General features: G+C 36.8%; 1 protein-coding gene across 2 annotated transcripts in view; it reads left to right on the forward strand.

Moving 5' to 3' along the window:
* The window catches only part of NRK (Nik related kinase), a 128,521-nt gene that overhangs the window by 46,278 nt on the left and 55,229 nt on the right, over nucleotides 1-27,014 (forward strand). For both annotated transcript variants that reach the window (XM_061409326.1, XM_061409325.1), the window contains exons 3-7: nucleotides 13,821-13,877; nucleotides 15,633-15,704; nucleotides 21,587-21,712; nucleotides 24,817-24,927; nucleotides 26,534-26,624. In XM_061409326.1, coding sequence (XP_061265310.1) covers nucleotides 13,821-13,877; nucleotides 15,633-15,704; nucleotides 21,587-21,712; nucleotides 24,817-24,927; nucleotides 26,534-26,624 — 457 coding nt within the window. The remainder of the gene's footprint in view (nucleotides 1-13,820; nucleotides 13,878-15,632; nucleotides 15,705-21,586; nucleotides 21,713-24,816; nucleotides 24,928-26,533; nucleotides 26,625-27,014) is intronic.

Consider the following 27,014-nt stretch of genomic DNA (forward strand, 5'->3'; position numbering starts at 1 on the left):
AAGTAAATAGACTAATTAAATAAAAGGAATTTATGAAGCCTCAGGAATATAAAGTACCAACTTAAAATATATTTCATTTATGTTGCTGAAATAACATGAATGCCAATTAAATCTCCTAATATATTTATAAAGATAAAAAATATAAAGTCAAGCAACAATCTCTTTGTTACTCTTCTTGAAGGAAGTGTAGCTCCTGTTTCTGCCCAATTGCAATTTCTGAAATTTGTATCAACTTGATTATAGAAGCCTGCCATCCTAAGGCATCAAGGTTAAAATAGTATTTATTCAACTCCAAGCTCCATTTTCTCAAAGCCAGAAATATCTGCTCCTGCTTATTCTGAATTCACTCCAAAAGGAGAAAGTCACACCCAAAAAGAATTTTTCAACTTTGGTACATTTGGTTGTATCAAGACCTTTGTGGTGACGGGATGCTCATGTAAATATCAAATTAGAGACTCTCTTTAGTGCCTCTTGTCAATTATTCCCCTCAATAAATTTAATGAACACAATTTTTGTGGCCCTGTACTGTGCATACTAGATTTTAAGGGAATTATAAAAATTGTGTCTTAATAATCTTAATTATCAAATAGCACTTATCAAATATGTACACATCTGTGAGTTCCTTACAGCATTTAAAAGCAAATCTAAAGTCTATGGAATTCCTTTAAGGAGCTCCCCAAACAGGCTGCATCTCTTCCTTTGGCAATTTTTAGAGTAAATAAATCTTCCTGATGGATAACTGGTGGGGTGTAGAGTGATTGACACGTTTCCTTATATGTTCCCCAACTCGACCCATTCATCATCTGTGCTAGATCCTCTCCAGTATCGGCCACACCTCTAAACTCTGACAGCTCCAAATTCATCTGTCCCTTTGGGGTTCTTGAGCTTGTTGGTAGTGATGAAGACTAAATGGGGAAGCAAAGGAAAAGACTTTCAAATAACCAAACTACCATTACTTCCCATCTCAAACACTGGTTAAGGAAAGTCCCTGCTTGGAGGCAGGATTATGGGCATGCTAACCTTTAAAAGTTCTCTTGAACCCCGTGTCCTTCTTTTTCTGCATAGACACAATGATGATGAAAATTATCCTGTTAGCCACGTTATCCACAGCACAGCATGAAGTACATGGTCGATGCCATTTAGGGCTGTAGTCTTGGTGACCTTGAAGCATCACTTGGTTTGTTTGCTAGGAAAAAACTGGAATACAAACAAATGACTAGAAGGACAAAACTGTGTGAATGAAAAGCAAGGTTACCAAATAGGTATGAGTGCAGTGAGTACCTTGTGGCCTTCTGCCACCACAAAACCAAATGAAAAGAAAGAAAGAATGCCCTGGGGATTATGTGGTTTAGATTTGCCAACAGAAGGCAAAGCAAATAACTAGAAGGACTATGTAGGAGTTGCTGAATAGTTGGCAGTCTTTCCACGGCAGTTTCCTTTAACTGCATTATTAAAAATAAAGTTTTTAGCCTAATCAAAATTACAAGGCCATCAAGGACTGTCTTGTGTTCTTTCTGGGGAAAAAAACATGGTAATTAACTGCTGCAGGATGATGGATTTTTCCAACACAGCTGTCACAACTGCTATTTTAAATCATTTGTTATGGTTTAAAATGTGTAATCCCCAAGAAATTGATCATTACTGCGATTCAATGCTGGTGTTTCAGTGCCTTAACCAACCTGAGCTTTACATGAGACCATGAACTAACAAAAGCCAGTCATGAAGTGCTAACTACTGATTTCTCAATGATCACTTCTGTCTTCTTTTAAACAAGATTTTATTTTTTAAAAAATTTTAGACTGAAATTTCTGGCAAGACAAAAACAGGTGCACTCTCATATTCTTTTTTCTTTCTTCTCTGTATGGCCACTGCCACTTTTTTCTTTTCTTCTTCGCTGGCTGTGCCTTCCTAATCAGCATTACTTCATAGCCTTTGTTCATGGTGTGTCACTCACTGGGTCCACCCTGCCCTTCAGAATCTGTTCAAATGCTGTGACATCTTCATGGTGCAATTGATATTGTACCTCTTCCAGGAAGCCTTCCCAGTTACTGTATTCATCATTCCCTTAATTAGTATTCATTAAAAGGGTACCAGCCATTCTGCTAGGCACTAGAGATACCAAAATGAAAGACATATATTCCCAAATTTCAAGAACTTTTTATTTTTTCATCCAAGTTTATTGTTGGAGTGACTGATCCTTGATATGATTATATGCGTGAGACCTAGACTTTATTGACTTTATTTTTCCATTGTAATTGTCTGCATGTAAATTAATTTACCCATATATCTTGCTTATCATCATCAAGACTCTTTGCGACACCATGGACGGTAGCCCACCAGGCTCCTCTGTCCATGGAATTTTCCAGGTAAGAATACTGGAGTGGGTTGCCATTCCCTTCTCCATGGGATCTTCCCAACCCAGGGATTGAATCCGGGTTTCCTGCATTACAGGCAGATTCTTTATTGTCTCTGCTACCAGGGAAGCCCCAGTGTGCTTCTATATACTTATAAAGAATTTGAGAATATTGGGCCCTGCCTGGGGATATCACCTGTTCCCTGTTCTACTACTATCCTTCTCCCTACCCTTCCTTCCACTTTTATATTAATATACTAGATTTCCTAACAGAAATCACAATGAGTAACTGGAATAGCTATTTATCTCCATTTGAATAGGTCCAAAGGCAGAGGACAGTCTATCAAACAAAAATGGAAATCTTGAGATACTGTGACCAAGAGGAAATATGATGGACTGGCTGAAAATAAAAGCCTAATGGACTGGCTAGTCCACTAGAAATAAGTAAGGCTAAGTTTCAAGTGACCAGGATACTGACAATTTGTAATTTGTTGTTGTTTAGTGGCTTAGTCATGTCCAACTCTTTGCAACCCCATGGACTGTAGCCCACCAGACTCCTCTGTCCATGGGATTTCCCAGGCAAGAATACTGGAGTGGGTTGCCATTCCCTTCTCCAGGGATCTTCCTGACCCAGGGTTCAAACTCAGGTCTCTTGCATTGCAGATGGATTCTTAACCATCTGAGCCACAAGTGAAGCCACCAATTTTCTTCTGTAATCATTGGCTAAGCTATAGTTTGATTCTGGATTACCAATCTGCAAGTTGACCTTGCTTTATTACTTCTGATATATTTCCTCAAATTGGAAGTAATCTGAAATGTGGTAATTCCACTTTCAGAAAATATATTTGAAGAGTTTGATGTTTAATGAAAGCTAGTGTAAGTCCATTTGTAAACCAGACTTCTTTTATCGTCATCCCTTCATTTATTTTGTTATGTATGTAAAGATTGTCCTGAAATTTTTTTTTTTGTTTGAAGCAGACACATATACCTTTTAACAATGGTTTATATGTGACTAGTGTCCTAAATTCAGAGACATATCACATTTTCTGTTCAAAGGACAGATTCACAATGTTTAAATTGAGCTTGGAGCCATTGACAAGCAATAGCACAGTAGTAAATTTTGTTTTTCCTATGAAGAAGACTAACACTGCTTATTTGATTATCTACATTAATTAATAAGAACATGAATCATTGCCAAATTGAAATCAATACATTGAGGAATTTATGTTCTTTCCTGGATAATTTCAAATGGTCCTGGAAAAAGAATACATTTGTCCTAATTACTATATTTTAGGGTATAAACCTAGAAAATAGTTGTGAGATCATAAATTAGAGAAATTTCTTAGGACTTTAAAACCTTCATGTGGTATCATATGTTTATTCTCTCAAACCCTTTAAACTGTATTTAGACTGTATTTGGGACCCAAGAATTCATGTTATTAAGTAGTCTTTGTATTTGGTTTCATTCTGTAATTGTTTCAGATATATACATCTTCAGTTCAGTTCAGTTCAGTTCAGTCGCTCAGTCGTGTCCGACTCTTTGCGACCCCATGAACTGCAGCATTCCAGGCCTCCCTGTCCATCACCAACTCCCAGAGTTCACTCAGACTCACATCCATCGAGTCAGTGATGCCATCCAGCCATCTCATCCTTTGTCGTCCCCTTCTCCTCCTGCCCCCAATCCCTCCCAGCATCAGGGTCTTTTCCAGTGAGTCAACTCTTCGCATGAGGTGGCCACAGTACCGGAGTTTCAGCTTCAGCATCATTCCCTCCATAGAAATCCCAGGCTGATCTCCTTCAGAATGGACTGGTTGGATCTCCTTGCAGTCCAAGGGACTCTCAAGAGTCTTCTCCAACACCACAGTTCAAAAGCATCAATTCTTCGGCAATCAGCTTTCTTCACAGTCCAACTCTTACATCCATACATGACCACTGGAAAAACCACAGCCTTTACTAAATGGACCTTTGTTGGCAAAGTAATGTCTCTGCTTTTGAATATGCTATCTAGGTTGGTCATAACTTTTCTTCCAAGGAGTAAGCGTCTTTTAATTTCATGGCTGCAGTCACCATCTGCAGTGATTTTGGAGCCAAAAAAAATAAAGTCTGACACTGTTTCCACTGTTTCCCCATCTATTTCCCATGAAGTGATGGGACCAGATGCCATGATCTTCGTTTTCTGAGTGTTGAGCTCTAAGCCAACTTTTTCACTCTCCACTTTCACCTTCATCAAGAGGCTTTTTAGTTCCTCTTCACTTTCTGCCATAAGGGTGGTGTCATCTGCATATCTGAGGTTATTGATATTTCTCCCGGCAATCTTGATTTCAGCTTGTGCTTCTTCCAGCCCAGCATTTCTCATGATGTACTCTGCATATAAGTTAAATAAGCAGGGTGACAATATACAGCCTTGACGTACTCCTTTTCCTATTTGGAACCAGTCTGTTGTTCCATGTCCAGTTCTAATTCTTGCTTCCTGATCTGCATATAGGTTTCTCAAGAGGCCAGTCAGGTGCTCTGGTATTCCCATCTCTTTCAGAATTTTCCACAGTTTATTGTGATCCACATAGTCAAAGGCTTTGGCATAGTCAATAAAGCAGAAAGAGATGTTTTTCTGGAACTCTCTTGCTTTTTCCATGATCCAGCAGATGTTGGCAATTTTATCTTTGGTTCCTCTACCTTTTCAAAAACCAGCTTGAACATCTGGAAGTTTGGAGAATTTTGAGCATTACTTTACTAGCATGTGCAATTGTGCGGCAGTTTGAGCATTCTTTGGCATTGCCTTTCTTTGGGATTGGGATGAAAACTGACCTTTTCCAGTCCTATGGCCACTGCTGAGTTTTCCAAATTTGCTGGCATATTGAGTGCAGCACTTTCACAGCATCATCTTTCAGGATTTGAAATAGCTCCACTGGAATTCCATCACCTCCACTTGCTTTGTTCATAGTGATGCTTTCTAAGGCCAACTTGACTTCACATTCCAGGATGTCTGGCTCTAGGTTAGTGATCACATCATCATGATTATCTTGGTCGTGAAGATATTTTTTGTATAGTTCTTCTGTGTATTCTTGCCACCTCTTCTTAATATCTTCTGCTTCGGTTAGGTCCATACCATTTCTGTCCTTTATTGAGCCCATCTTTGCATGAAATGTTCCCTTGGTATCTCTAATTTTCTTGAAGAGATCTCTATTCTTTCCCATTCTGTTGTTGTCCTCTATTTCTTTGCATTGATCGCTGAGGAAGGCTTTCTTATCTCTTCTTGCTATTCTTTGGAACTCTGCAATCAGATGCTATATCTTTCCTTTTCTCCTTTGCTTTTCACTTCTCTTCTTTTCACAGCTATTTGTAAGGCCTCCCCAGACAGCCATTTTGCTTTTTTGCATTTCTTTTCCATGGGGATGGTCTTGTCCCTGTCTCTTGTACAATGTCACGAACCTCTGTCCATAGTTCATCAGGCACTCTTATCTATCAGATCTAATCCCTTAAATCTATTTCTCACTTCCACTGTATAATCATAAGGGATTTGATTTAGGTCATACCTGAATGATCTAGTGGTTTTCCCTACTTTCTTCAATTTCAGTCTGAATTTGGCAATAAGGAGTTTATGATCTGAGCCACAGTCAGCTTCTGGTCTTGTTTTTGTTGAGTGTATAGAGCTTCTCCATCTTTGGCTGCAAAGAATATAATCAGTCTGATTTCGGTGTTGAGCATCTGGTGATGTCCACGTGTAGAGTCTTCTCTTGTGTTGTTGGAAGAGGGTGTTTGCTATGACCAGTGCATTTTCTTGGCAAAACTCTATTAGGCTTTGCCCTGCTTCATTCTGTACTCCAAGGCCAAATTTGCCTGTTACTCCAGGTGTTTCTTGACTTCCTTCTTTTGCATTCCAGTCCCCTATAATGAAAAGGACATCTTTTTTTGGGGTGTTAGTTCTAAAAGATCTTGTAGGTCTTCATAGAACCATTCAACTTCAGCTTCTTCAGCATTACTGGTTGGGGCATAGACTTGAATTACTGTGATATTGAATGGTTTGCCTTGGAAACAAACAGAGATCATTCTGTCGTTTTTGAGATTGCATCCAAGTACTGCATTTCAGACTGTTTTGTTGACCATGATGGCTTCTCCATTTCTTCTAAGGGATTCCTGCCCTCAGTAGTAGATATAATGGTCATCTGAGTTAAACTCACCCATTCCTGTCCATTTTAGTTCACTGATTCCTAGAATGTCGATGTTCACTCTTGCCATCTCCTGTTTGACCACTTCCAATTTGCCTTGATTCATGGACCTGACATTCCAGGTTCCTATGCAGTATTGCTCTTTACAGCATCAGACCTTGCGTCTATCACCAGTCACATCCACAGCCTGGTATTGTTTTTGCTTTGACTCCATCCCTTCATTCTGTCTGGAGTTATATCTCCACTGATCTCCAGTAGCATATTGGGCACCTACTGACCTGGGGAGTTCCTCTTTCAGTATCCTATCATTTTGCCTTTTCATACTGTTCATGGGGTTCTCCAGGCAAGAATACTGAAATGGTTTGCCATTCCCTTCTCCAGAGGACCATACTGTGTCAGATCTCTCCACCATGACCCGCCCGTCTTGGGTTGCCCCACAGGCATGGCTTAGTTTCATTGAGTTAGACAAGACTGTGGTCCTAGTGTGATTAGATTGACTAGTTTTCTGTGATTATGGTTTCAGTGTGTCTACCCTCTGATGCCCTCTTGCAGCACCTCCATCTTACTTGGGTTTCTCTTACCCTGGACGTGGGGTATCTCTTCACGGCTGCTCCAGCAAAGCGCAGCTGCTGCTCCTTACCTCGGACGAGGGGTATCTCCTCACCGCCGCCTCTCCCGACCTTGAATGTGGAATAGCTCCTCTAGGCCCTCCTAGAAGTTTAATATACATCTTAAACACTGTAAATTCCTCCAGTAAAATTGTGACTTGGCATATTTTGTCTCTTTACCTCTCCTCTCCACCCCCTCTTTTTTTTTTCTCCCTCCACACTTTTAGAGTCTCTTCTCAGACACCTTTACCTTGCTCCCCATTCTAGACACTTGCTGCCTTCATTATGGTTGAGGAGCAATCTCTCCTGGAACTCCTCAGACTCTAGCACTTTCCTTCCTCCATCAACACTTAACTGTTTATTACCATTCCTGCAGTTATCTAATCTGATCCTCTAACTCATGCTGAAGTGTTAATGACAAATGAAGAATGATAAATCAGTTTTTTCAGCTAACATTTGAATAATAAGAGAGTTTCATTTCTTTAATAAAATTGAGGCCATAATACTGATTTTTATACTTTGAAGTGAATTGTGAGGTGGAGTAGAAGGGGGATTTTTTGAGTAGTTGATCTTCTTTTGCCCCTAAAATTCGTATCATATGAGCTGCATCTATAAATAATGAAATGTAAGTTAAATGAGCTTGGTGACAAGACAGACAGTTGCCTAAGGTGGAAATATAGGTGATTTGACTCCAGATGTTAATAGGCTTGAGCTTAGAGTCGGGAAATTGCTACAAAACATTGTTACTACATATCTTCTATTACTCAAATATGAGAGGGCCTGTGAACATATTCAAAAGATTTAAGCAGAAATTTCTTTTCTTATGGTAGGAACGAAAGCTAGGGGAATTTTCTTCTTCTTGCACTGTGATGCTTGAGAATTAAAAATTCTTAGTTTGCAAACCCTATTTAAGGGAGCATTGTACTATAATGCAGTTGTAGCTCCTATATGATAGTACTGAAATTACTGATGGCAGGAAACTCAGACCAAAAAACCCCACATTTATAATTTAAGGTTTTCTTTGTGATTTTCCTTTATAATATTCACTAAGACCAGTGAGAAATGTGAGATTATTTAACGTTCAATCTAGGATTAAAAACCAAACTCCTTTCTTAGCATTCTCTATGTGTGTTTTCAACAAATGGTGTTTTAAATTAATTTTTCACAAAGCATAAAGTGTAACTGAAAAAAGGCACATCCTAGAAATAGAATTTGCTGGTCCTGGTTCAACATCTTATTTGATAGGCAATCTGCTTATGACAACATGACCTTCAGCTAAAATCAAGATCTTATAACAACTTCTATGTAGTCAATGAACCACAAGATGGCACCACTAAACAAATAGTTTATCTCAAGATGATGTCTAGGTTCTCTACATAAATGCTCAAGAATAGTGTTATTCCTCTTTAAAACCAACATCAATCACTTCTGATTGTTAGAATGAATAGAATATGAGAGGGGGAAATAGGGAAAAAAGAAACCTAGCAGACATCACTTAAACCAAGTGATCTAGGTTAATATCACCAATGATCAGTTGTGGTCATACCATGTACTTGTGACATGATGTGATGAGAAGGGCACTTCACTCCCGTGGTGTTCTTTCCTCAAACCCGTGACCTCAGTCTAGTCATGAGAAAACATCAGACAAACCCAAAGTTAGGGACGTTCTACAGAATACTTGACTGTACTTCTGAAAAGTGTCAAGCTCATGAAAAACAGAAAAGACTTAGGACTATCACAGATTACAAGAGCCTAAGGAGACATAACAACTAAATAGAAGGCAGGATCCCAATTTGGGTCTGACAAAAAGGACATTAGTGGGGAGACTGAGGAAATCCTAATAAAGATTATAATGTCGTTAATAGTATTAGACCAATATTAATTTCTTAGTTTTGACAGTTGTGCCATGGTCATTAAGATGTTAACATTTAAAAGAAACAGTGTAAAGGATATAGAGAAACACTGTACTATCTTTAAAACTTTTCTCTAAGTCTGAAATTACTATTTAAAATAAAAAATATTTTAAAAGTCAAGATACAGAAAGTAGTCAACCCCATTTGTTGCCTGGATATTCTAGACATCTACGAAAACTTGCATAATGGTTAGGCATGTTAACCCTGTGCTTGGTTCCACAATCTGGGGTTTAATTCCTCTATAGACATAGTGAGCATGTTTTTTTAAGACTTCACATTAGAATACCTTGTCTCACCAGAAAAAAAATTGTAGTTTTCAGTTGAGAGAATAAAACCCAGATAATAAAGATGGAGCCAAGTTGATTTTCTCTGTTCTATGGCAATTGGTGGCACCTTTTAAAGACGGTATATCACTAATATATGTCATGAATGTGATGGCTGTGTATTCTATATGTTTAAAAATTTTGTGGTTTACTCACTGTAGATCTTGCCACATGCCAGGATTCCCTGCCCTTCACTTTGCTAACATGCCAACTATTTGTGTTGCACAGGATAGTAGTTTGGCTCACAAGACCTCTTAGAATCAAGGGGTAAACATTTCAACTCCTCTAAAGGCTGTGTGAGAACCAGTTTCCAGCATGTTATATTTGTGCATACAGATGTGAGTAAACTTTGACTAGAAAGTGTTTATGTGAATAATTAGAAAAACAGTACTTTCTGTGTCCTGATAAGGGCTACATAGATAAAAGTTTTAATATATACTTTCTCCCAGATCTATAAATTAATGTGGGAGTTTCCAACATATTTAAATTTCCACATGCAAGAGATTAAAGTTGGACCTTTTCTTACCCTACTTCGAAAGTTAACGCAAAATGCGTTAAAGACTTAACCTGAAGTTGTAAAGCTCCTGAGAAGGTAACATAGTGGGAAAAACTTCTTAACATTGGTCTTCAAAAGGATTTTTTGGATATGACAGCAAAAGCACAAGCAACAAAAGCAAAAATAATGAAGTGGGACTACATCAAGCAAAAAACTTTCTGCATAGCAGAAGAAACCATCAGCACGATGAAAAGGCAACCTACGGAATGGGAGAAAATATTTGCAAATCATCTATCTGATAAGGCATTAATATCTAAAATATTAATTACTTTTCTCTGATCAATCAATAACCTACAATATTTTTGTTTCCTTTAAAAATTCTAGTCTTTGGTAGCTGTCACGCTCCACCCAAAACTGCTCACCTGATTTTAGATATTTCCTTATACTTTGATCATTAATTTCTGAACACTATCCCAAGTCCAGCCCCATTCCCTTGCTTAGTTTCCATCAGGCTAGCCTTGTGTACTAGTTTTCGAGGTCTGCTATAACAAATTAACCACAAACTTGATGGCATAAAAGAAAGGGAATTTATTCCCTTGCAATTCTAGAGGCTAGAATTCCAAAATCAAAGTGTCTATAGGGCTATTCTCCCTCTGGAGGGACTAGGAAGGAAGATTCCTTGCCTCATCTAGCTTTGGGTGATTGACAATAATCCTTGTAGACACACCAGTCAAATCTCTGCCTCTGTCATCATATGGCATTCTCCCTGGAGATCTGTGTCCAAAATTTCCCCTTGTTACTAGTTACTGGTTATAGGGCCATCCCTAATTCAGTATGATGTTATCTTAAGTTGCTTATATCTGCAAAGGCCCTGTTTCAAAAAAAAAAAAAAAGGTCACATTCAGAGATACCAATAGTTAGAACTTAAGCTTTTTTTTTTTTTTTTTTTTTTTTGAGAACACAGTTGAACAAAAACCACCTTGACCCAACTCACAGGCCTGACTCCACAAACTGAAACCAACAATCCATGCCATTTCTCATCAGTGCTTCAACCATTTAACCAGTATAGCTTCTTAATGCCTAGTTCAATTCAAAATGCTAGTGTTTCTAGAGTTACTTTATTTCTTTGAAAGCCTACTGATCTATTTGTGACACATGGCTTCATTTACAAACTTTCATTTACAAACAGTGGCTTGTTCAGTAGGACTGAAGTAACCTTGAACGTACAGGATTTAATCCCATCGATCATATCATGGAAAAAACAGTTTTGACACTCATGTAACATTGATGGTAATGGTAGAGTGGGCTTCTTTTCTTTCAAGCTTCTTTGATCAGTTGGCTTTATTTTGATGAGAAAACTTGTAGGAGTCATCTAAAGTTTATGAAAACTTCTACTTTGTTTTCATATACTTCCAAGCACATATTTTTATGAGAGGTGTGACAACAGACAAGCAATATGTTTAAGGATCACTGTCCTGAATTCAAGGAATCTTGATCTCTTGCATAGCTACTCACTTGGCACGTTACCCAAGATATTAAAAATACTGTCCAGAAACACCACCACCCCCTCATCTGATCATTTTGTACGTTTAAAAATGTGACTGTATTTCACCTGAGATCTGTGACTACTGACAGTTCTTTGTTTTGCCCCCATATTATTTTACTACATTTGCAGTAACAAATCCACAAATTAGGTGGCTTTAAACATCAGAAATTTATTCTCTCATAGTTCTCAAGGCTGTAAGTCTACAGAGCCATTCTCCCTCTAAAGGCTCTAGGGAAAAATACTTCCTTCCCTCTTCCTAGCTTCCAGTGGTTGCCAGCAATCCTTGGCATCCTTTGGCTTCTAGCTGCATCACTCCACTTTCTTCCTGTCTTCATATGGCCATCTTCTGTTTCTGTGTGTGTCCAAATATCCCTCACCTTTCTCTGATAAACATACCAGTCATTGACCATGGTAATCTAATACAACCTCATTTAACTGGATTACATCTGCAAAGACTCTGTTTTTGAGAAAAGTCACAATCTGAAGTTACGGGTGAACCTCAGTTCTGGGGAAATATTGTCTAACCCAGTCCAGCCAAAGAATGCAGTCTCCTAGGGAAAAAAAAATCTGTTTCAAGTTCAAGCCTTACTCATATCAATATCAGACTGATTTTTCTCTATGACTTCAGCTTGAAATACTTTAAAAGGCATTAGTTACAAAATAAGAAGTCTTATTCCCAACCTCTGTGCTCAATTTTTTTTATTTTTTTTAAAGTTAATTAATTAATTTTAATTGGAGGCTAATTACTTTACATTATTGTAGTGGTTTTTGCCATACATTGACATGAATCAGCCATGGGAGTACATGTGTTCCCCATCCTGAACCCCCCTCCCACCTCCTTCCCCATCCCATCCCTCAGGGTTATCCCAGTGCACCACCCCTGAGCATCCTGTCTCATGCACCGAACCTGGGCTGGCGATCTGTTTCACATATGATAATATACATGTTTCAATGCTATTCTCTCAAATCATCCCACCCTCGCCTTCTCCCACAGAGTCCAAAAGACTGTTCTTTATATCTGTGTCTCTTTTGATGTCTTGCATATAGGGTCATCATTACCATCTTTCTAATTTCCATATATATGCATTAGTATACTGTACTGGTGTTTTTCTTTCTGACTTACTTCACTCTGTATAATAGGCTCCAGTTTCATCCACCTCATTAGAACTAATTCAAATGCTTTCTTTTTAATGGCTGAGTAATATTCTATTGTGTACATGTACCACAGCTTTCTTATCCATTCATCTGCTGATGGACATCTAGTTGCTTCCATGTCCTGGCTATTATAAACAGTGCTGCGATGAACATTGGGGTACACATGTCTCTTTCAATTCTGGTTTCCTCAGTGTGTATGCCCAGCAGTGGGATTGCTGGTTCATATGGCAGTTCTATTTCCAGTTTTTATCTCTGACATACATCACAGCAGGATCCTCTATGACCCACCTCCCAGAATATTGGAAATAAAAGCAAAAATAAACAAATGGGACCTAATTAAACTTAAAAGCTTCTGCACATCAAAGGAAACTATTAGCAAGGTGAAAAGACAGCCTTCAGAATGGGAGAAAATAATAGCAAATGAAGCAACCGACAAACAACTAATCTCAAAAATATACAAGCAACTCCTACAGCTCAACTCCAGAAAAATAAATGACCCAATCAAAAAATGGGCCAAAGATCTAAATAGACATTTCTCCAAAGAAGACATACAGATGGCTAACAAACACATGAAAAGATGCTCAACATCACTCATTATCAGAGAAATGCAAATCAAAACCACTATGAGGTACCATTTCACACCAGTCAGAATGGCTGCGATCCAAAAGTCTACAAATAATAAATGCTGGAGAGGATGTGGAGAAAAGGGAACCCTCTTACACTGTTGGTGGGAATGCAAACTAGTACAGCTCATTTTTGAAAATTATAAATCTGTAACTTGTACTTGCATTTTGTATAAATACAAGTTCTTAGAACTCAGAGGGTTTTCAATAAGAAAGAATCTTTCAGAACTTCTGTTCATAAATATCTATGGTTCATATGATTGAGACACACTAAATGGTTTACAGGCCATTGAATTAATTATGTGTCACTCTTATCTGTGAAAATTATGGAAAAAACATTTTTTAGTATATGAAGAGGAGTTCGATAGAAATATCTGTCTGCATAGTAACACATAATCAGTTGGAAAATGTTCAACAAAACATTTCCTTTTTCCCTATCTCCAGTCTGAAATTTTTACTTTTCATTGGGATGCTTTGGTTTATATAATACATTATAGTTCATCTCTCTATAATACTTTATATCTTATAATAGACTACAGTGTTTAACCTTATTTAATTTTACTATTTTTTTACTTTGCTTCTTGATTGCTGGATTATATAGCCAGCATTAAATGTTTATTATTATCTTATGTTTCAGGGACTCCATGAAAAGACTGGTGCATTTACAGCTGTGAAAGTGATGAATGCTCGTAAGGTAATATTACATCCTGTCTGTATTCTGTTGCTTAGTGGATTGTGGTCTCGGGATAAACAGCTCAGAAAATATTGTATTTGTTTTTTGCATCATTGTTATATATAATTATCTTAATTTGCATTTATTATATTTATAATTTAATATTATTTCTATCACTAGTACATTATTTTTATTATTGATTTATTACATTTACACATAAAAATTATAATCACAGCAAAAGTCCTATATATTCTTATATTTTATAAAAATGAAAAAATCCATATTCTGGTCTATTTCTAGTTGATTATCTATTTCCAGGCATAGTAAATAGTAAATTTCCTCTAATATTGTGTTACTCCTCTGTGTTTTATTGTATTTATTTCCCTCCCCAACAATTCCTTTTGAAAACTCAGGCCATTAGGTTTTCAGTGACAGGTAGAAGGAAAAGAAGTTGTCTGAGATGCACTTTTTTTTCATGTATTTTTTAACAAATGCACAAGAGAGAGTCTAATTGGCAGTGTTCTGACCAACATTCATAAAGCTGTGTCATGGGTCATAATATATTGTCATAGATTATGCTAAGCCCTGATTTCTGTCCTCTTTCTTTAGCATGAGTACCTCACTTTCTCAGGATAATATTAGCACGAGCATAACAAAGGTCAAGATATTTTCACTTCACTATAACCTAAAAGAAAATTCTAAAATATCATATTTGAAAAAGTGTATATAGTCACTGAATTGTTATCAATGCCATAAACTGTTCTTTTCCAATTTGTGCAGGAAATTATTTAAACTATTTAAATTATGAACTATTTAAACTATATTAAACTATATAAACTATTATGAAACTATTTAAAGAGCTGCATGTTTTTTGTTTCATCCGTAAATGTCAAATGAAATTTGAGGTGTTGTGGATTTATTTTACCCTGTAAACCATGACTTCCAAATAATCAGCTTGGTACTCTTTGAGTGAGACTCTCTAAAATACGTATTCCCTTTTTTTCAACTTAATAGACTTTGACCCACATTTTTTCCTTTTTTTTTTTAATTTTTAAATTTTATTTTTAAACTTTACATCATTGTATTCGTTTTGCCAAATATCAAAATGAATCCACCACAGGTATACATGTGTTCCCCATCCTGAACCCTCCTCCCTCCTCCCTCCCCATACCATCCCTCTGGGTCGTCCCAGTGCACTAGCCCAAGCATCCAGTATCGTGCATTGAACCTGGACTGGCATCTCATTTCATACATGATATTTTACATGTTTCAATGCCATTCTCCCAAATCTTCCCACCCTCTCCCTCTCCCACAGAGTCCATAAGACTGTTCTATACATCAGTGTCTCTTGCTGTCTCGTACACAGGGTTATTGTTACCCTCTTTCTAAATTCCATATATATGCGTTAGTATACTGTATTGGTGTTTTTCCTTCTGGCTTACTTCACTCTACATTTTAAATGCTCTGACTTGAAACAGTTAAAAATTATGTTCAGCCCATAGATAGTGTCAATTACCTTGTTTGTTAGAGGAAATAGCACTTTACAATCATCAAATTGTAATATTCCATAAATGGCAGTTAAATCTGTTACTATGAATTTTTTGCCAAGTTTCTGTGTATATAAGAATCTGATTTTTTTTATTAAAACTATTAGTGAAAATTGAGAGAGGAATTATGTTACTCTTTCATTTAGTACTTAAGCACAAAGTACTCAAGAATAAATCATTTTCAGAGTGTACCAATGCGTTTAATAAAGTTTTGTTCTTGGCTTTGCAGACCCCTTTACCTGAAATAGGAAGGCGAGTGAGAGTGAATAAATATCAAAAGTCTGTCGGCTGGAGATACAGTGTGAGTACTGAAAGCCTTCATTAGCGTCCAAGCCATCTTTCCTTTAATTTTCAACTTTAAACTAATCCCTTTGTATTGTATCATTATCTCTAGAAGGCCACCACTAAACTCTTCTTGCCTAAAAGTGATATTTATGTTTTTAATGTACTGACATAGATTCATTCATCATATTTGAACACTAGCAACTTTCGGAAAGTAGGGCCTGGAAGAAATGGTACCCTGAACAGGTAAGTGTTGACTGCAGATGAAGGACTAAGTAAATTCACAGCAGATATAGCCCACTAGCTGAATAATAACAAACGAGATGATGGGAACAAGAGTGAATTTTGTCTAAAATTGGCCTTATATGCTTAGTCACTCATTGTGTCCGACTCTTTGCAACCCCATGGACTGGAGCCTGCCAGGTTCCTTTGTCCATGAGATTCTCCAGACAAGAATACTGGAGTGGGTTGCCATGCCATTCTCCAGGGGTTCTTCCTGACCGGGGGATCAAACCCAGGTCTCCCACATTACAGGCAGATTCCTTACCGACTGAGCCACCAGGGAAGTCTAAAATTGGCCTTGGCAAGGTTCTTTTCATACCTTTTACATGATATTCTGGACTGACTAGCTTTTCCCCCATCAAGATTTTTAGAGACATTGCCATCATGTATGAGCCCAATGAAGACTACTCTTTTCGTGTGTGAGAGAACAGTCATAGACAGAAAAGCAACAGGCTGCCCAGCCTGAGTGTTCAGACATCTGGCCCAGTACTTGAATGCATGAAGGTGATTTCTACCTGAAACTTTTTAACTGCCTTACAAAGCAGTTTCTATTACTCTGATAATTTGCTGGCTCTAGAATAAGCTCTGGCAAAGGAAATTCTTTTTCAGTAGATCTTGATAATCTAGATGTTAGTGATCTATCAAAGTATTCTGGGGGCCTAAATAGAGAATTTTGCTCTAACAATATAACTGATATTTTTTTCTTGATTTTTCTCCCCTGCAGTTATCTATCTAGTATTCAAATATTTTCAGCCTTTTGTATCTTAATAATAAATATGCTTCCAGACTCATTTAAGAATAAGCTTTTCCATTAATAATCACACCCAGAAGAACTTTCTAGTTATATTAAGAAGATATCGGTAAACAGTTTCATGATTAGTTTAAAAGTACTGGGCTCCTATTTTGTTTACAGTGTTTCTTGGGAGACAAAGCATATCTAAATGTAAGAGGTAATGCTTATGTTAATCAAGAAGCTGTGAAAGGTAAGGTTTGAAAATTAAAATTGTTTCACTAATTCTGGTTTTATCAAATATTTGTGGTAATTCATTTGAAGATCATCTCCAAACTCTCTCTAAAGTCTTTCTATAGGGAAAAACACTTAGATTTTAGAATTGGGTGAAATTGCAATGCAAGTTTTGGCATCCTGAGCTGCCTCTTCTTGACAAAAAGCAGGATATTCAGGCCACTCTGGGATCAACTGGCCTTGAGCCAGGAAATGCTATAGCATCATATTACTGGGATATGTGTGAGAGTTTTAAATTACCCACTTGGCCTGATGGATATAATGTACTTATGTGTTTCTCACAAGCTCAACTTCCTGTTAATTGAGAATGGCAAACATACTAATGCTTTCCAAACATATCTGATCTTGGTTTATTGGTTTTGGGGGAGTTTACATTTATGTGGGAGACCCACTCTTAGAAGTTTTTTCTAGTTGGGAGCTTTGAGTTCTCTGATTATATATTTTAGTAAGAAAAATAATTGATTGGCCAGTTAGCATCTCTAAATCATCCTGAATCCTTTGGGGTAAGAAGTTTGTGACTTGCACACACATCTCATTAATCAGGGGTTTACGAAAATAGCAGTAGTGTGGAAGTCAAGAAACATGAGTTCCAATGCCAAGTCTACTGCTAAATAGCTAAGAAGTACTTGGAAAAATGGTCTTACCTCTCTAGTCGTCAGGTTTCTCATAGGAAAAATGGCACCAGAATATTTAGCCTACCTATGAGAAGAATAAACGTATAGTTAAATACAACTACATGGTTACCAGGAGCCCAGCTATTCTCTTCCTGCTTGAGGACATGAGGTTTCTAACTCAGAAAGAAAAGGAAGTTCTTTGATACCAAACTACCAAACAAGTTGAAGGACTCAATCTGGCCTGCTCTTCTCTTTAACCTATTCTATGTGTTCTTATCCTCACATTACCATCTCATTCTTATTTATTGAGTCTTTATGAGTTCATATTTCTCTCAGCAGAACCTTGGTGCCTTGCTAGAAACTGAGATTACCCCTCTACATTTAGAATTACTAGTTTCTAAGGTTTATTTCTATATGATGGCAGATATTGTTATCATTTCAAAGAATAACAACATCACAAGGGAAGCAGAAAGTTTAAGGGTCCTATATGGCAAGAATGAAAGCCACGAGGATCAGCCTTTATCCTACAGGTTAAGGGAATGTGAAGGCAACTTATCAACCAAGCTTCCTTGGGAGGCTAGGGTGAAACAGGAACCTGAACTTCTATATAATTCTCATGCTACAGGTGATTGTTTTAATTGTTCATGCTTTTATTACACAATAAATGCAAATCCTGTTGTTGGGGTTTCCAACTGGAGAAATAAGGCTCCATCCCGTCCCCCAAAGACATTCAGGTGTCTAGATTTGTTTTAGAGTTGTTGAATGGTTATGAATAAATCCACTGGAAAATCCTAGGGAAATGCTAAAAAATGTTCTACAGATGTATTTTCTACTACCTCAAGGTTGTCAAGTCAAGTTAATTGAGGGAAATGCTGGGGATAACTAAAGATAGTTAGAGGTTCACCCATTAATTACTTTTAATGCCAGTGGGCCCTGTTCTAATTCATTGCCCAGAATAAGTCAAAGGTATCCTTTTTCACTGGATTTTAGAATAGGAGTATAACTTTATCTTTAAAAGTCTTCTTTTCTTCACATACTGCAGATATATCTCACTCTGTACAGTGAGAGTATTCCTGAAAAGGTTATATAAATTGAACTTTTATAGATGCTGTAGGAGAGCTTTTTTTATTTACAATGAAATGAAATTTATAGCTACTAAGAATTCAGACCACTGGATTGATAGCTAGCTTTATAACATATTTACCACTGTAGTGATTAGGAAAATAATGAATTTAAGCGTATCTTTTAAAATTGTAGGACAAATCAAACTAGAAAATTTAAAATTCAGTTAATCAAGGCAACGTGGTACAAGCATAAGGATAGACATATAGATCAGTTCAGTTCAGTCGCTCAGTTGTGTCCAACTCTTTGTGACCCCATGAACTGCTGCACACCAGGCCTCCCTGTCCATCACCAACTCCCGGCGTCCACCCAAACTCATGTCCATTGAGTCAGTGATGCCATCCAACCATCTCATCCTCTGTTGTCACCTTCACCTCCTGCTCTCAATCCCAGAATCAGGAACTTTTCAAATGAGTCAGTTCTTTGCATCAGGTGGCCAAAGTATTGGAGGTTCAGCTTCAACATCAGTCCTTCCAATGAACACTCAGGACTGATCTCCTTTAGGATGGACTGGTTGGATCTCCTTGCAGTCCAAGGGACTCTCAAGAGTCTTCTCTAACACCACAGTCCAAAATCATCAATTCTTCAGCACTCAGCTTTCTTTATAGTCCAATTCTCACATCCATACGTGACTACTTTGGAAAAGCCATAGCCTTGACTAGACGGACCTTTGTTGCTTTTTAATATGCTGTCTAGGTTGGTCATAACTTTCCTTCCAAGGAGTAAGCATCTTTTAATTTCATGGCTGCAATCACCATCTGCAATGATTCTGGAGCCCCCCAAAAATAAAGTCAGCCACTGTTTCCCCATCTATTTGCCATCAAGTGATGGGACCAGATGCCATGATCTTAGTTTTCTGAATGTTGAGCTTTAAGCCAACTTTTTCACTCTCCTCTTTCACTTTTATCAAGAGGCTCTTTAATTCTTCTTCACTTTCTGCCATAAGGGTGGTGTCATCTGCATATCTGAGGTTATTGATATTTCTCCTGGTAGTCTTGATTCCAGCTTGTGCTTCTTCCAGTCCAGTGTTTCTCATGATGTACTCTGCATATAAGTTAAATAAGCAGGGTGACAATATACAGCCTTAATGTACTCCTTTTCCTATTTAGAACCAGTCTGTTGTTCCATGTTCAGTTCTAACTGTTGCTTCCTGACCTGCATATAGATTTCTCAAGAGGCAGGTCAGGTGGTCTGGTATTCCCATCTCTTTCAGAATTTTCCACAGTTTATTGTGATCCACACAGTCAAAGGCTTTGGCATAGTCAGTAAAGCAAAAATAGATGTATTTCTGGAACTCTCTTGCTTTTTCGACATAGATCAGTGAAATATAATTATTTCCATATATCTGTGATCAACTAATTTTCAACATGAATGAAAACACGATTTATAGGGAAAGACTTGACTTTTCAACAAATAATGCTGAGGTAACTAGATATCCACAGGTAAAAGAATGAAATTGGTCCCCTGCTTTCTATGAAAATTAATTCAAAATGGATAAAAAACCTAAATGTAAGAGCTAAAACTATAAAATGTTTGGAAGAAAAAATTGGAGTTGATTTGGTGACTTTGGATTTGACAAGAAAGCCTTAGATGTGACACCAAAAGTACAAACAACAAAATAAGGAATCGATAAGTTGGACTTCATCAAAATTTAATTTTTTTAAATTTTTTAACTTTACAGTAAAATTTTGTGCCTCAAAAGACACTATCATGAAAGTAAATGACTGCCCACAGAATGGGAGAAAATAATTGCAAATCATGTATCTTATAAAGTACTTATATATAGAATATATAAATAAATCTTACAATTCAATACTAAAAAGACAAGTGATCCAACTTAAAAATAGGGGCAAAGATATTTTATTAGATACGCCTCTGATGATCATAAAATGGCTAGTAAGCCAATGAAAAGATCCTTAACTCCATCAGTCTTCAGGGAATTGCAAATCAAAACTACAATGAGATTATCACTTTACACCCACTATGATGTTATAATAATTAAACAGAAAATAATGAGCGTGAGGTGAGGGTATAGAGAAATGAGAACCATCATTCATTTGGGAATGTAAAATGGTGTAGCCACTATGGAAAACAGTTTGACATTTCATCAAAATGTTAAATACAGCATTACCATTGGACCCAACCATTTTACTCCTAGGTATATACCAAAGGGAAATGAAAATATATATCTACACTAAAATTGAAATGAATGTTCATAGCAGCATTATTCATACTAGATAAAACGTAGAAATAACTCATTCAGTTGATGAATGGTAAATAAAAAAGAATGAAATACTGATATGTATTACAACATGGATGAACCCTGGGGGGAAAACAAACTAGTCATAAAAGTTTATATACTATATTATTTTCGTTTATATACAATGTTAAGGATAGATAAATCTATAGAGATATAAAAAATGTTTGTGGTTGCTTGAAGCTGGGATGTGGTGGCAGAATTTGGGGGTGATAGCTAAAGAGTATGGGATTTCCTTTTGGGTTGACAAAAATGTTCTTATGGTTGAATAATTTTATTAATATACTAAAACCATTGAATTTTTCAGTTTAATTGGGTGATTCCATTTAGTGCAAACTTCATACGGTGGTCACTGCTGGTCCAGGGATCATACTTTAAGAACCATTGAATTAAAAGATACTCAATTGACCTTTATCTTCTCCCAAATTCCCAGTTAACCCCACATCTCCATTCTGAGAATTCTAGTTGGGATTTTATTATAATACATTGCTGTGGGGTATAAAGGGTTGCCATAAGATTCTCCTTCTTTGATCTACTATAGCTTAGGATACCATAGTCATTGAGTGGCATAGCTTAGGAATTTTACTATCCTTATTCTATAGGATGAAGAAGAGGATCTCAGGACTGAACTCAACCTTTTGAAGAAGTACTCTTTCCACAAGAACATTGTGTCCTTCTACGGTGCATTTTTCAAGCTGAGTCCCCCTGGCCAGAGGCATCAACTTTGGGTGTGTATTTAGTTACCTTGATCTTATTGCATAAGACTAAGTCTCACTTCAGAACATATACTTTCATAAATTGAGATGTCATTTTTGTGCACCTACAGAAGAACTTAAGCATGCAACTGCTCAAAGTAGTATGAAAAAAAAATGTGCTCTAATTCCTGGAAATGGGAGTGATAAAATATGGAAAAATAAATTAAGTGATTGGCAAGGGGTTCAGGGATAAGATGTGAGAAGACTCAAATGAATACTGGAAATATCTAATATATTTCTTTTCAAATAGAGATTTGCTGCTTTTAACTTTATGTAGCTAATACATTTGCTTATAAATTAGAGGTATAGCTAAGGAGATTACCTGATGGATTTGGGCCCAATGACTGAATAATAAATATCTATTCCAAGTCACACTTGGAATGAGTATATGAGTGCAATTTAAGTGTTTGCTAAGTGCAATTATCTTTAAACATAATTCCTATAAACTGTTTTTCTAAGTGGTTAGTTGACTTATCCTTTTCTGAGGCTTCATGCCTATAGTATCATGAATTACAAATCAATGAGCTATAAATTTTAAAGGCTAACTGAAACCCATGCTACAGTTACCAGAATTGTTGCTGCCCTCTGCCATAGGAGACATAATCAAACCACAAGAAAATGAGCTTCAATCAAGTATATCTTTATTTAAAAAGGAATATTTAGAACATCACCTGGGGTCAGTGTACATTCTTTTGCATTTCTAGGCCAAGTTAAGAGTGGTATTTTTAAAATAATACCTGAGACTTTTCAGAATTTTCGAGTCAAAGAAAGATTCTGTTACATTTTATATGTGAACTTTAGGAAGCAGGATAGTGGGCAATATAGGAAGGTTTCAACAAGGGATTGAATTGAAGCTATGGTTCTCAAACTTTAGCCTGCAACAGAATTTCATGGAGATCCTAATAAAAACAGGTTGCTGGGCCCCACCCACAGAGTTATTAATTCAGTTAGTCTGGGGTAGGGAGTCCACAAATTTGCACTTTTTAAAAAGTTTACAAGTGATGTTGATGATACTCGTCTAGGTACCACATTTTGAGAACCCTCAAATTTAGAGATCTTCAGTTTAAACCTATTTTCTCCCAAATGTCCAGTTAACTAAATCCTCTATTCTCTGACAATGCCAGTTCAAATTTTGTTAAATATCACTGTGCATTTTTCATGGCTGCTGTTTTGTTTTGTTTTTTTTCCTTTTGTGGGGGGGCATACAGCATTTGTCTTTAAATATATTTTTATAAGTTTTTTTTCTCTTGACAGTATGGCAGTCTACTTATTAGATATGTTTCTCAGTGCTCAATTAATTCAGTCATATAACATCTATTCATTCAAAGCTATCTGTTTCCAGGCTTTCTCCTAGATGCTGAGGATACAGTCATAAGCTGAATTTACGTGGCTCTGGCCCACTGGAGCTTACAGTCTATTTGTGAAGACAAATATCAATCAAATAATCACACAAATAAATGTATAATTGGTCAGAAGGGAAGTAACATGCTTTTGAATGGGCAAATAACAAAGGAATCTAAGTTAGGGAAAGGAAAACTCTTCCTTGAAAAACTTTTTCTTACACTAATATCTGAAGGATAAATAGGCACTGCATGCAAAAGGTATTTGTTGAGGTAAGAGTTTTCCTGGGACCATTCACACTTTCTTTCCTATGTAAATCTGAACACATAGGAAGCAAATAACAAAATAATTACCATTTATAAAGTATAGCCAGGCACTGTGCATACAAATTCGGGAAAATGAGAATGTCTTGCATTCTTTTCATAGTAGAACTCTTCTGACTCAGGTAATACTGGCAAGATTTTCCAGTGTTCACCTTAGTGAATGACTTTAATTCACGTTTGTCATGGTTCAAAATGAGCCCCTTTTCTTCCATTACCACAGTGTATATGTTGTAACCATTCGATATAGTAGACATGAAAATTAACCTTTTTGTGCTTTATCTGTACTATCTGGTTTGTTAGGCTGCTTTTCGTATTTTCGTTTATTGGAATAGTGTACTCAGGTAAAAGACTCTGTGTTATATCAGTTGTGAACAAATAGAAAATAAGGAAGTAATTTTCTGAAAGGAAAATCTTAGCATTCCAAAAGGAAATAAGGTATACCTTTTAAATATTCATGATTTGGGGCCTATCCTTTTACTTCCTTTCATCTATGGCAATAATTATCTTACCTATAGTTTTTTTTTAAAAAAGCATGTCTTGTTCTACTGACAAAGTAGTATTACCATTTGACATTGGCACTAGAGCATAAACCTGCACTTAAGAAAAGTTTGTGAAATTGATTATAATAGGCAGATTCTCCTTCACATTGGTCAGTCCTCTAGTTAGCTAATATATGAAAGCAAATTTACTAGTTGAGCAACTGATACATTAGTGGCAAAAACAAATTTCCTGAAAAATTGCATTTGTTAATAAAGTAAAATCTGAATGAGACACTGTCAGAATATTAGACTTAAAATAGACTTTCCTTAGCAGTTTGTTTGGAAAAAAATTGCCCTACAGTAATGGGACTGACAGTTTCCCCCTTCAGGTTGTATTTTGTCAGTATCTTGGGGAAAATATTCTAAAACTTGAAAATAAAACAACAGTAAAAACAAATCTAGTCAATGCTTAAGTGTAAATTGTTTTGAGATACCCTCCATATCCTGTTTTTCTACCCGCAAACTATTCCCTCAACTGTCTTTTTTATTCTACTCCAGTCATCACTCAGGCTTAGCCCTGTGCAAGCTTCTTTCTAAAGGCATGTGCTCATTCTGTTTTCAATAAGCTGAACATTCTTCTTTCTCAGCATACCCAAACACAACCTATCCTTCAAGGCTTAGCTCAAATCCCACCTCCTGGTTTAAAAATCCCTGGTGTGGTACCTCCTTTCTCTCCCTCCAGAGATCTTTGGATTTTTTTTTTCAGTTCTTTCTAATTCTACTAGCTTCCTACCAGACAATTGAGCCAGTCTTTGCAGTATCTTAATGTCTAAACATAACATATACATGTAAGCCATATGAACTAAAACTCTCCAGATATTTTCAGAGAACTACTTTCTAAGTCTTGATACTTTCTTTGCTGGCTTCCCTGCAGATGGTGATGGAGTTATGTGCAGCCGGCTCAGTCACTGATGTAGTGAGAATGACCAGAAATCAGAGTTTGAAGGAAGATTGGATTGCTTATATCTGCCGAGAAATCCTCCAGGTGAGCATTCATATAGTCATTTGCCCCTGACCTTGAAGAAACCTGGGGGTAATATATACAGTGTGTCTTATACTTGCTCATATAGGATGGTTTAAAAATTCTAAACTTCTGGATCAGGATACTGAAAAAAAACCAAAAGGCTTTAGAGAAAGCAGCTTTGACATAATGTCATTCCAAATTATGGCTTTTAATGGCTCTTTCAGAGTCAGACTACAGTGTTTGGTGGATCATGGGTGTAACTTAAAGTGTTAAGTTGTTGTGATTTTAGAGTTCTTTTTTTTTTTTAAAGCATAGCACTATCATTGGAGATTAAGATAGGTTGAGAAATCTGTGTTTTACTCAATGGCTCCAAATCATCTACAACTCTTTTGCAGATAGATATCCTCTCTGAATAATGTCTTAATGTTTAAAACATTGCTTATTTTGAACACCAAATTGGATGAAAATGACAGTCTTCTTGATCTACCAAACTCAGATTTTTCTTTGTGTCTTAAGTGCTTAGAGTCACCCAAGAAGGATGTTAACAGAACTGAACAGCATCACTGATAAAATATTAGAATGCTGTCTTAACTGGATTCACTCATGGTAATAGTGTACATACTTAAGAGTGCGAACTCTGGACTGAGTTTAAATTCTGGTTCATCATGTATTAGCTGTGTGTCCCTGAGTCAATTACTTAATTTCTCCAAATCTCATTTTCCTCACCTGTAATTTGGGGTGGAATTAGCACCTTCCTTAAAAGGTTGCTGTAAGGATTTAAGAGTTGACTCCATGTAAAGTGCTTAGCACAGTGCTTGGCAAAGAATAAGGACTCAATTGATATTAGCTGTTTTTACTGTTATTTCTATTATTAATCTCCTGTTAGTATGTAGAGCAATCTCACTGAAGCCAGGGCATGGGTTAGTTTTAGTGGTGAATGGTCTGGAGACAGCATGGTAAACCAATACAAATGGCAAGTACTTTAAAGTGAATTTCCACAGGCATATGCGTGTTTCCCATCCTGAACCCTCCTCCCTCCTCCCTCCCCATACCATCCCTCTGGGTCATCACACGTGTATGCCTGTGGCGGATTCATTTCGATATATGGCAGAACCAATCAATATTGTAAAGTTTAAAAATAAAATAAAATTTAAAAAAAGAAGAAAAAAAAATAAAGTGAATTTCCATATTCCTCCAAATTCTCAGCCTACAAGGTTGACTTGAAAATATTTTGGACTAAACGAATGGTTGGATAAGTAGAGTAAAACAATGGCTGAGCTAAGATAGTTCAGATATCCAGGTCTTTAGTCATGTGGTTAGTTGGAAAAAATGGAGACTAGAAACGAAGGTAAATGGCCCAATATATACAAGCATTAATTTTTGGTGTTCCTTCTCTTTCATGGATGTCCTGATTTATTTTCCTTTCCTTATAGCCGAAAGTACTATTTCTGGGAACTGGTTGTAGTATTTCCAGCCTAAAGAAGAATTTTGTCTGAAAAATGCAAATCTGGGCCATTTTTCTTACCAAAAGTCTTTCCAAAAATGCTAAAAACAGTACCAGAAAAAGAGAAAAACTGTATATTGATCTTGCTTTTTTATATAAATGTATATATGTATGTATATGCAGGGCTTAGCTCATCTTCATGCACACCGTGTAATTCACCGGGACATCAAAGGTCAAAATGTGCTACTGACTCATAATGCTGAAGTAAAACTAGGTAAGTTTATTCTTGTAATACTTTAAATGAACCCCAAAATATCTTAACAGAGAAAAATCCTTTAAGATTACTGTTTTCTCTCATGTCACTAATATCCCCCTCTACTTATTTACACTATGTTGTCCCTGCCTGCAAAATAAATCAAAATTTGAAAATTTGTTTTGGAAGGGATGTGGGACAAGAGAAAGATGCACCTAACTGTTTCTCAGAAATCATTTTGAGACAATTTTGAAATGGGAGTTTTACATTTTGGTCATTGCTTTACCTTCTATTGAGCTTACCAGGCAGCTCAGTGGTAAAGATTCCGCCTGCCAATGCAGGAGATACAGGTGATGCGAGTTTGATCCCTGGGGTTAGGAAAATCCCCTGGAGGAGGGCATAGTAACCCAC

The sequence above is a fragment of the Bos javanicus genome, chromosome X, assembly GCF_032452875.1.
Source record: "Bos javanicus breed banteng chromosome X, ARS-OSU_banteng_1.0, whole genome shotgun sequence".
Classification (NCBI taxonomy): domain Eukaryota; kingdom Metazoa; phylum Chordata; class Mammalia; order Artiodactyla; family Bovidae; genus Bos; species Bos javanicus.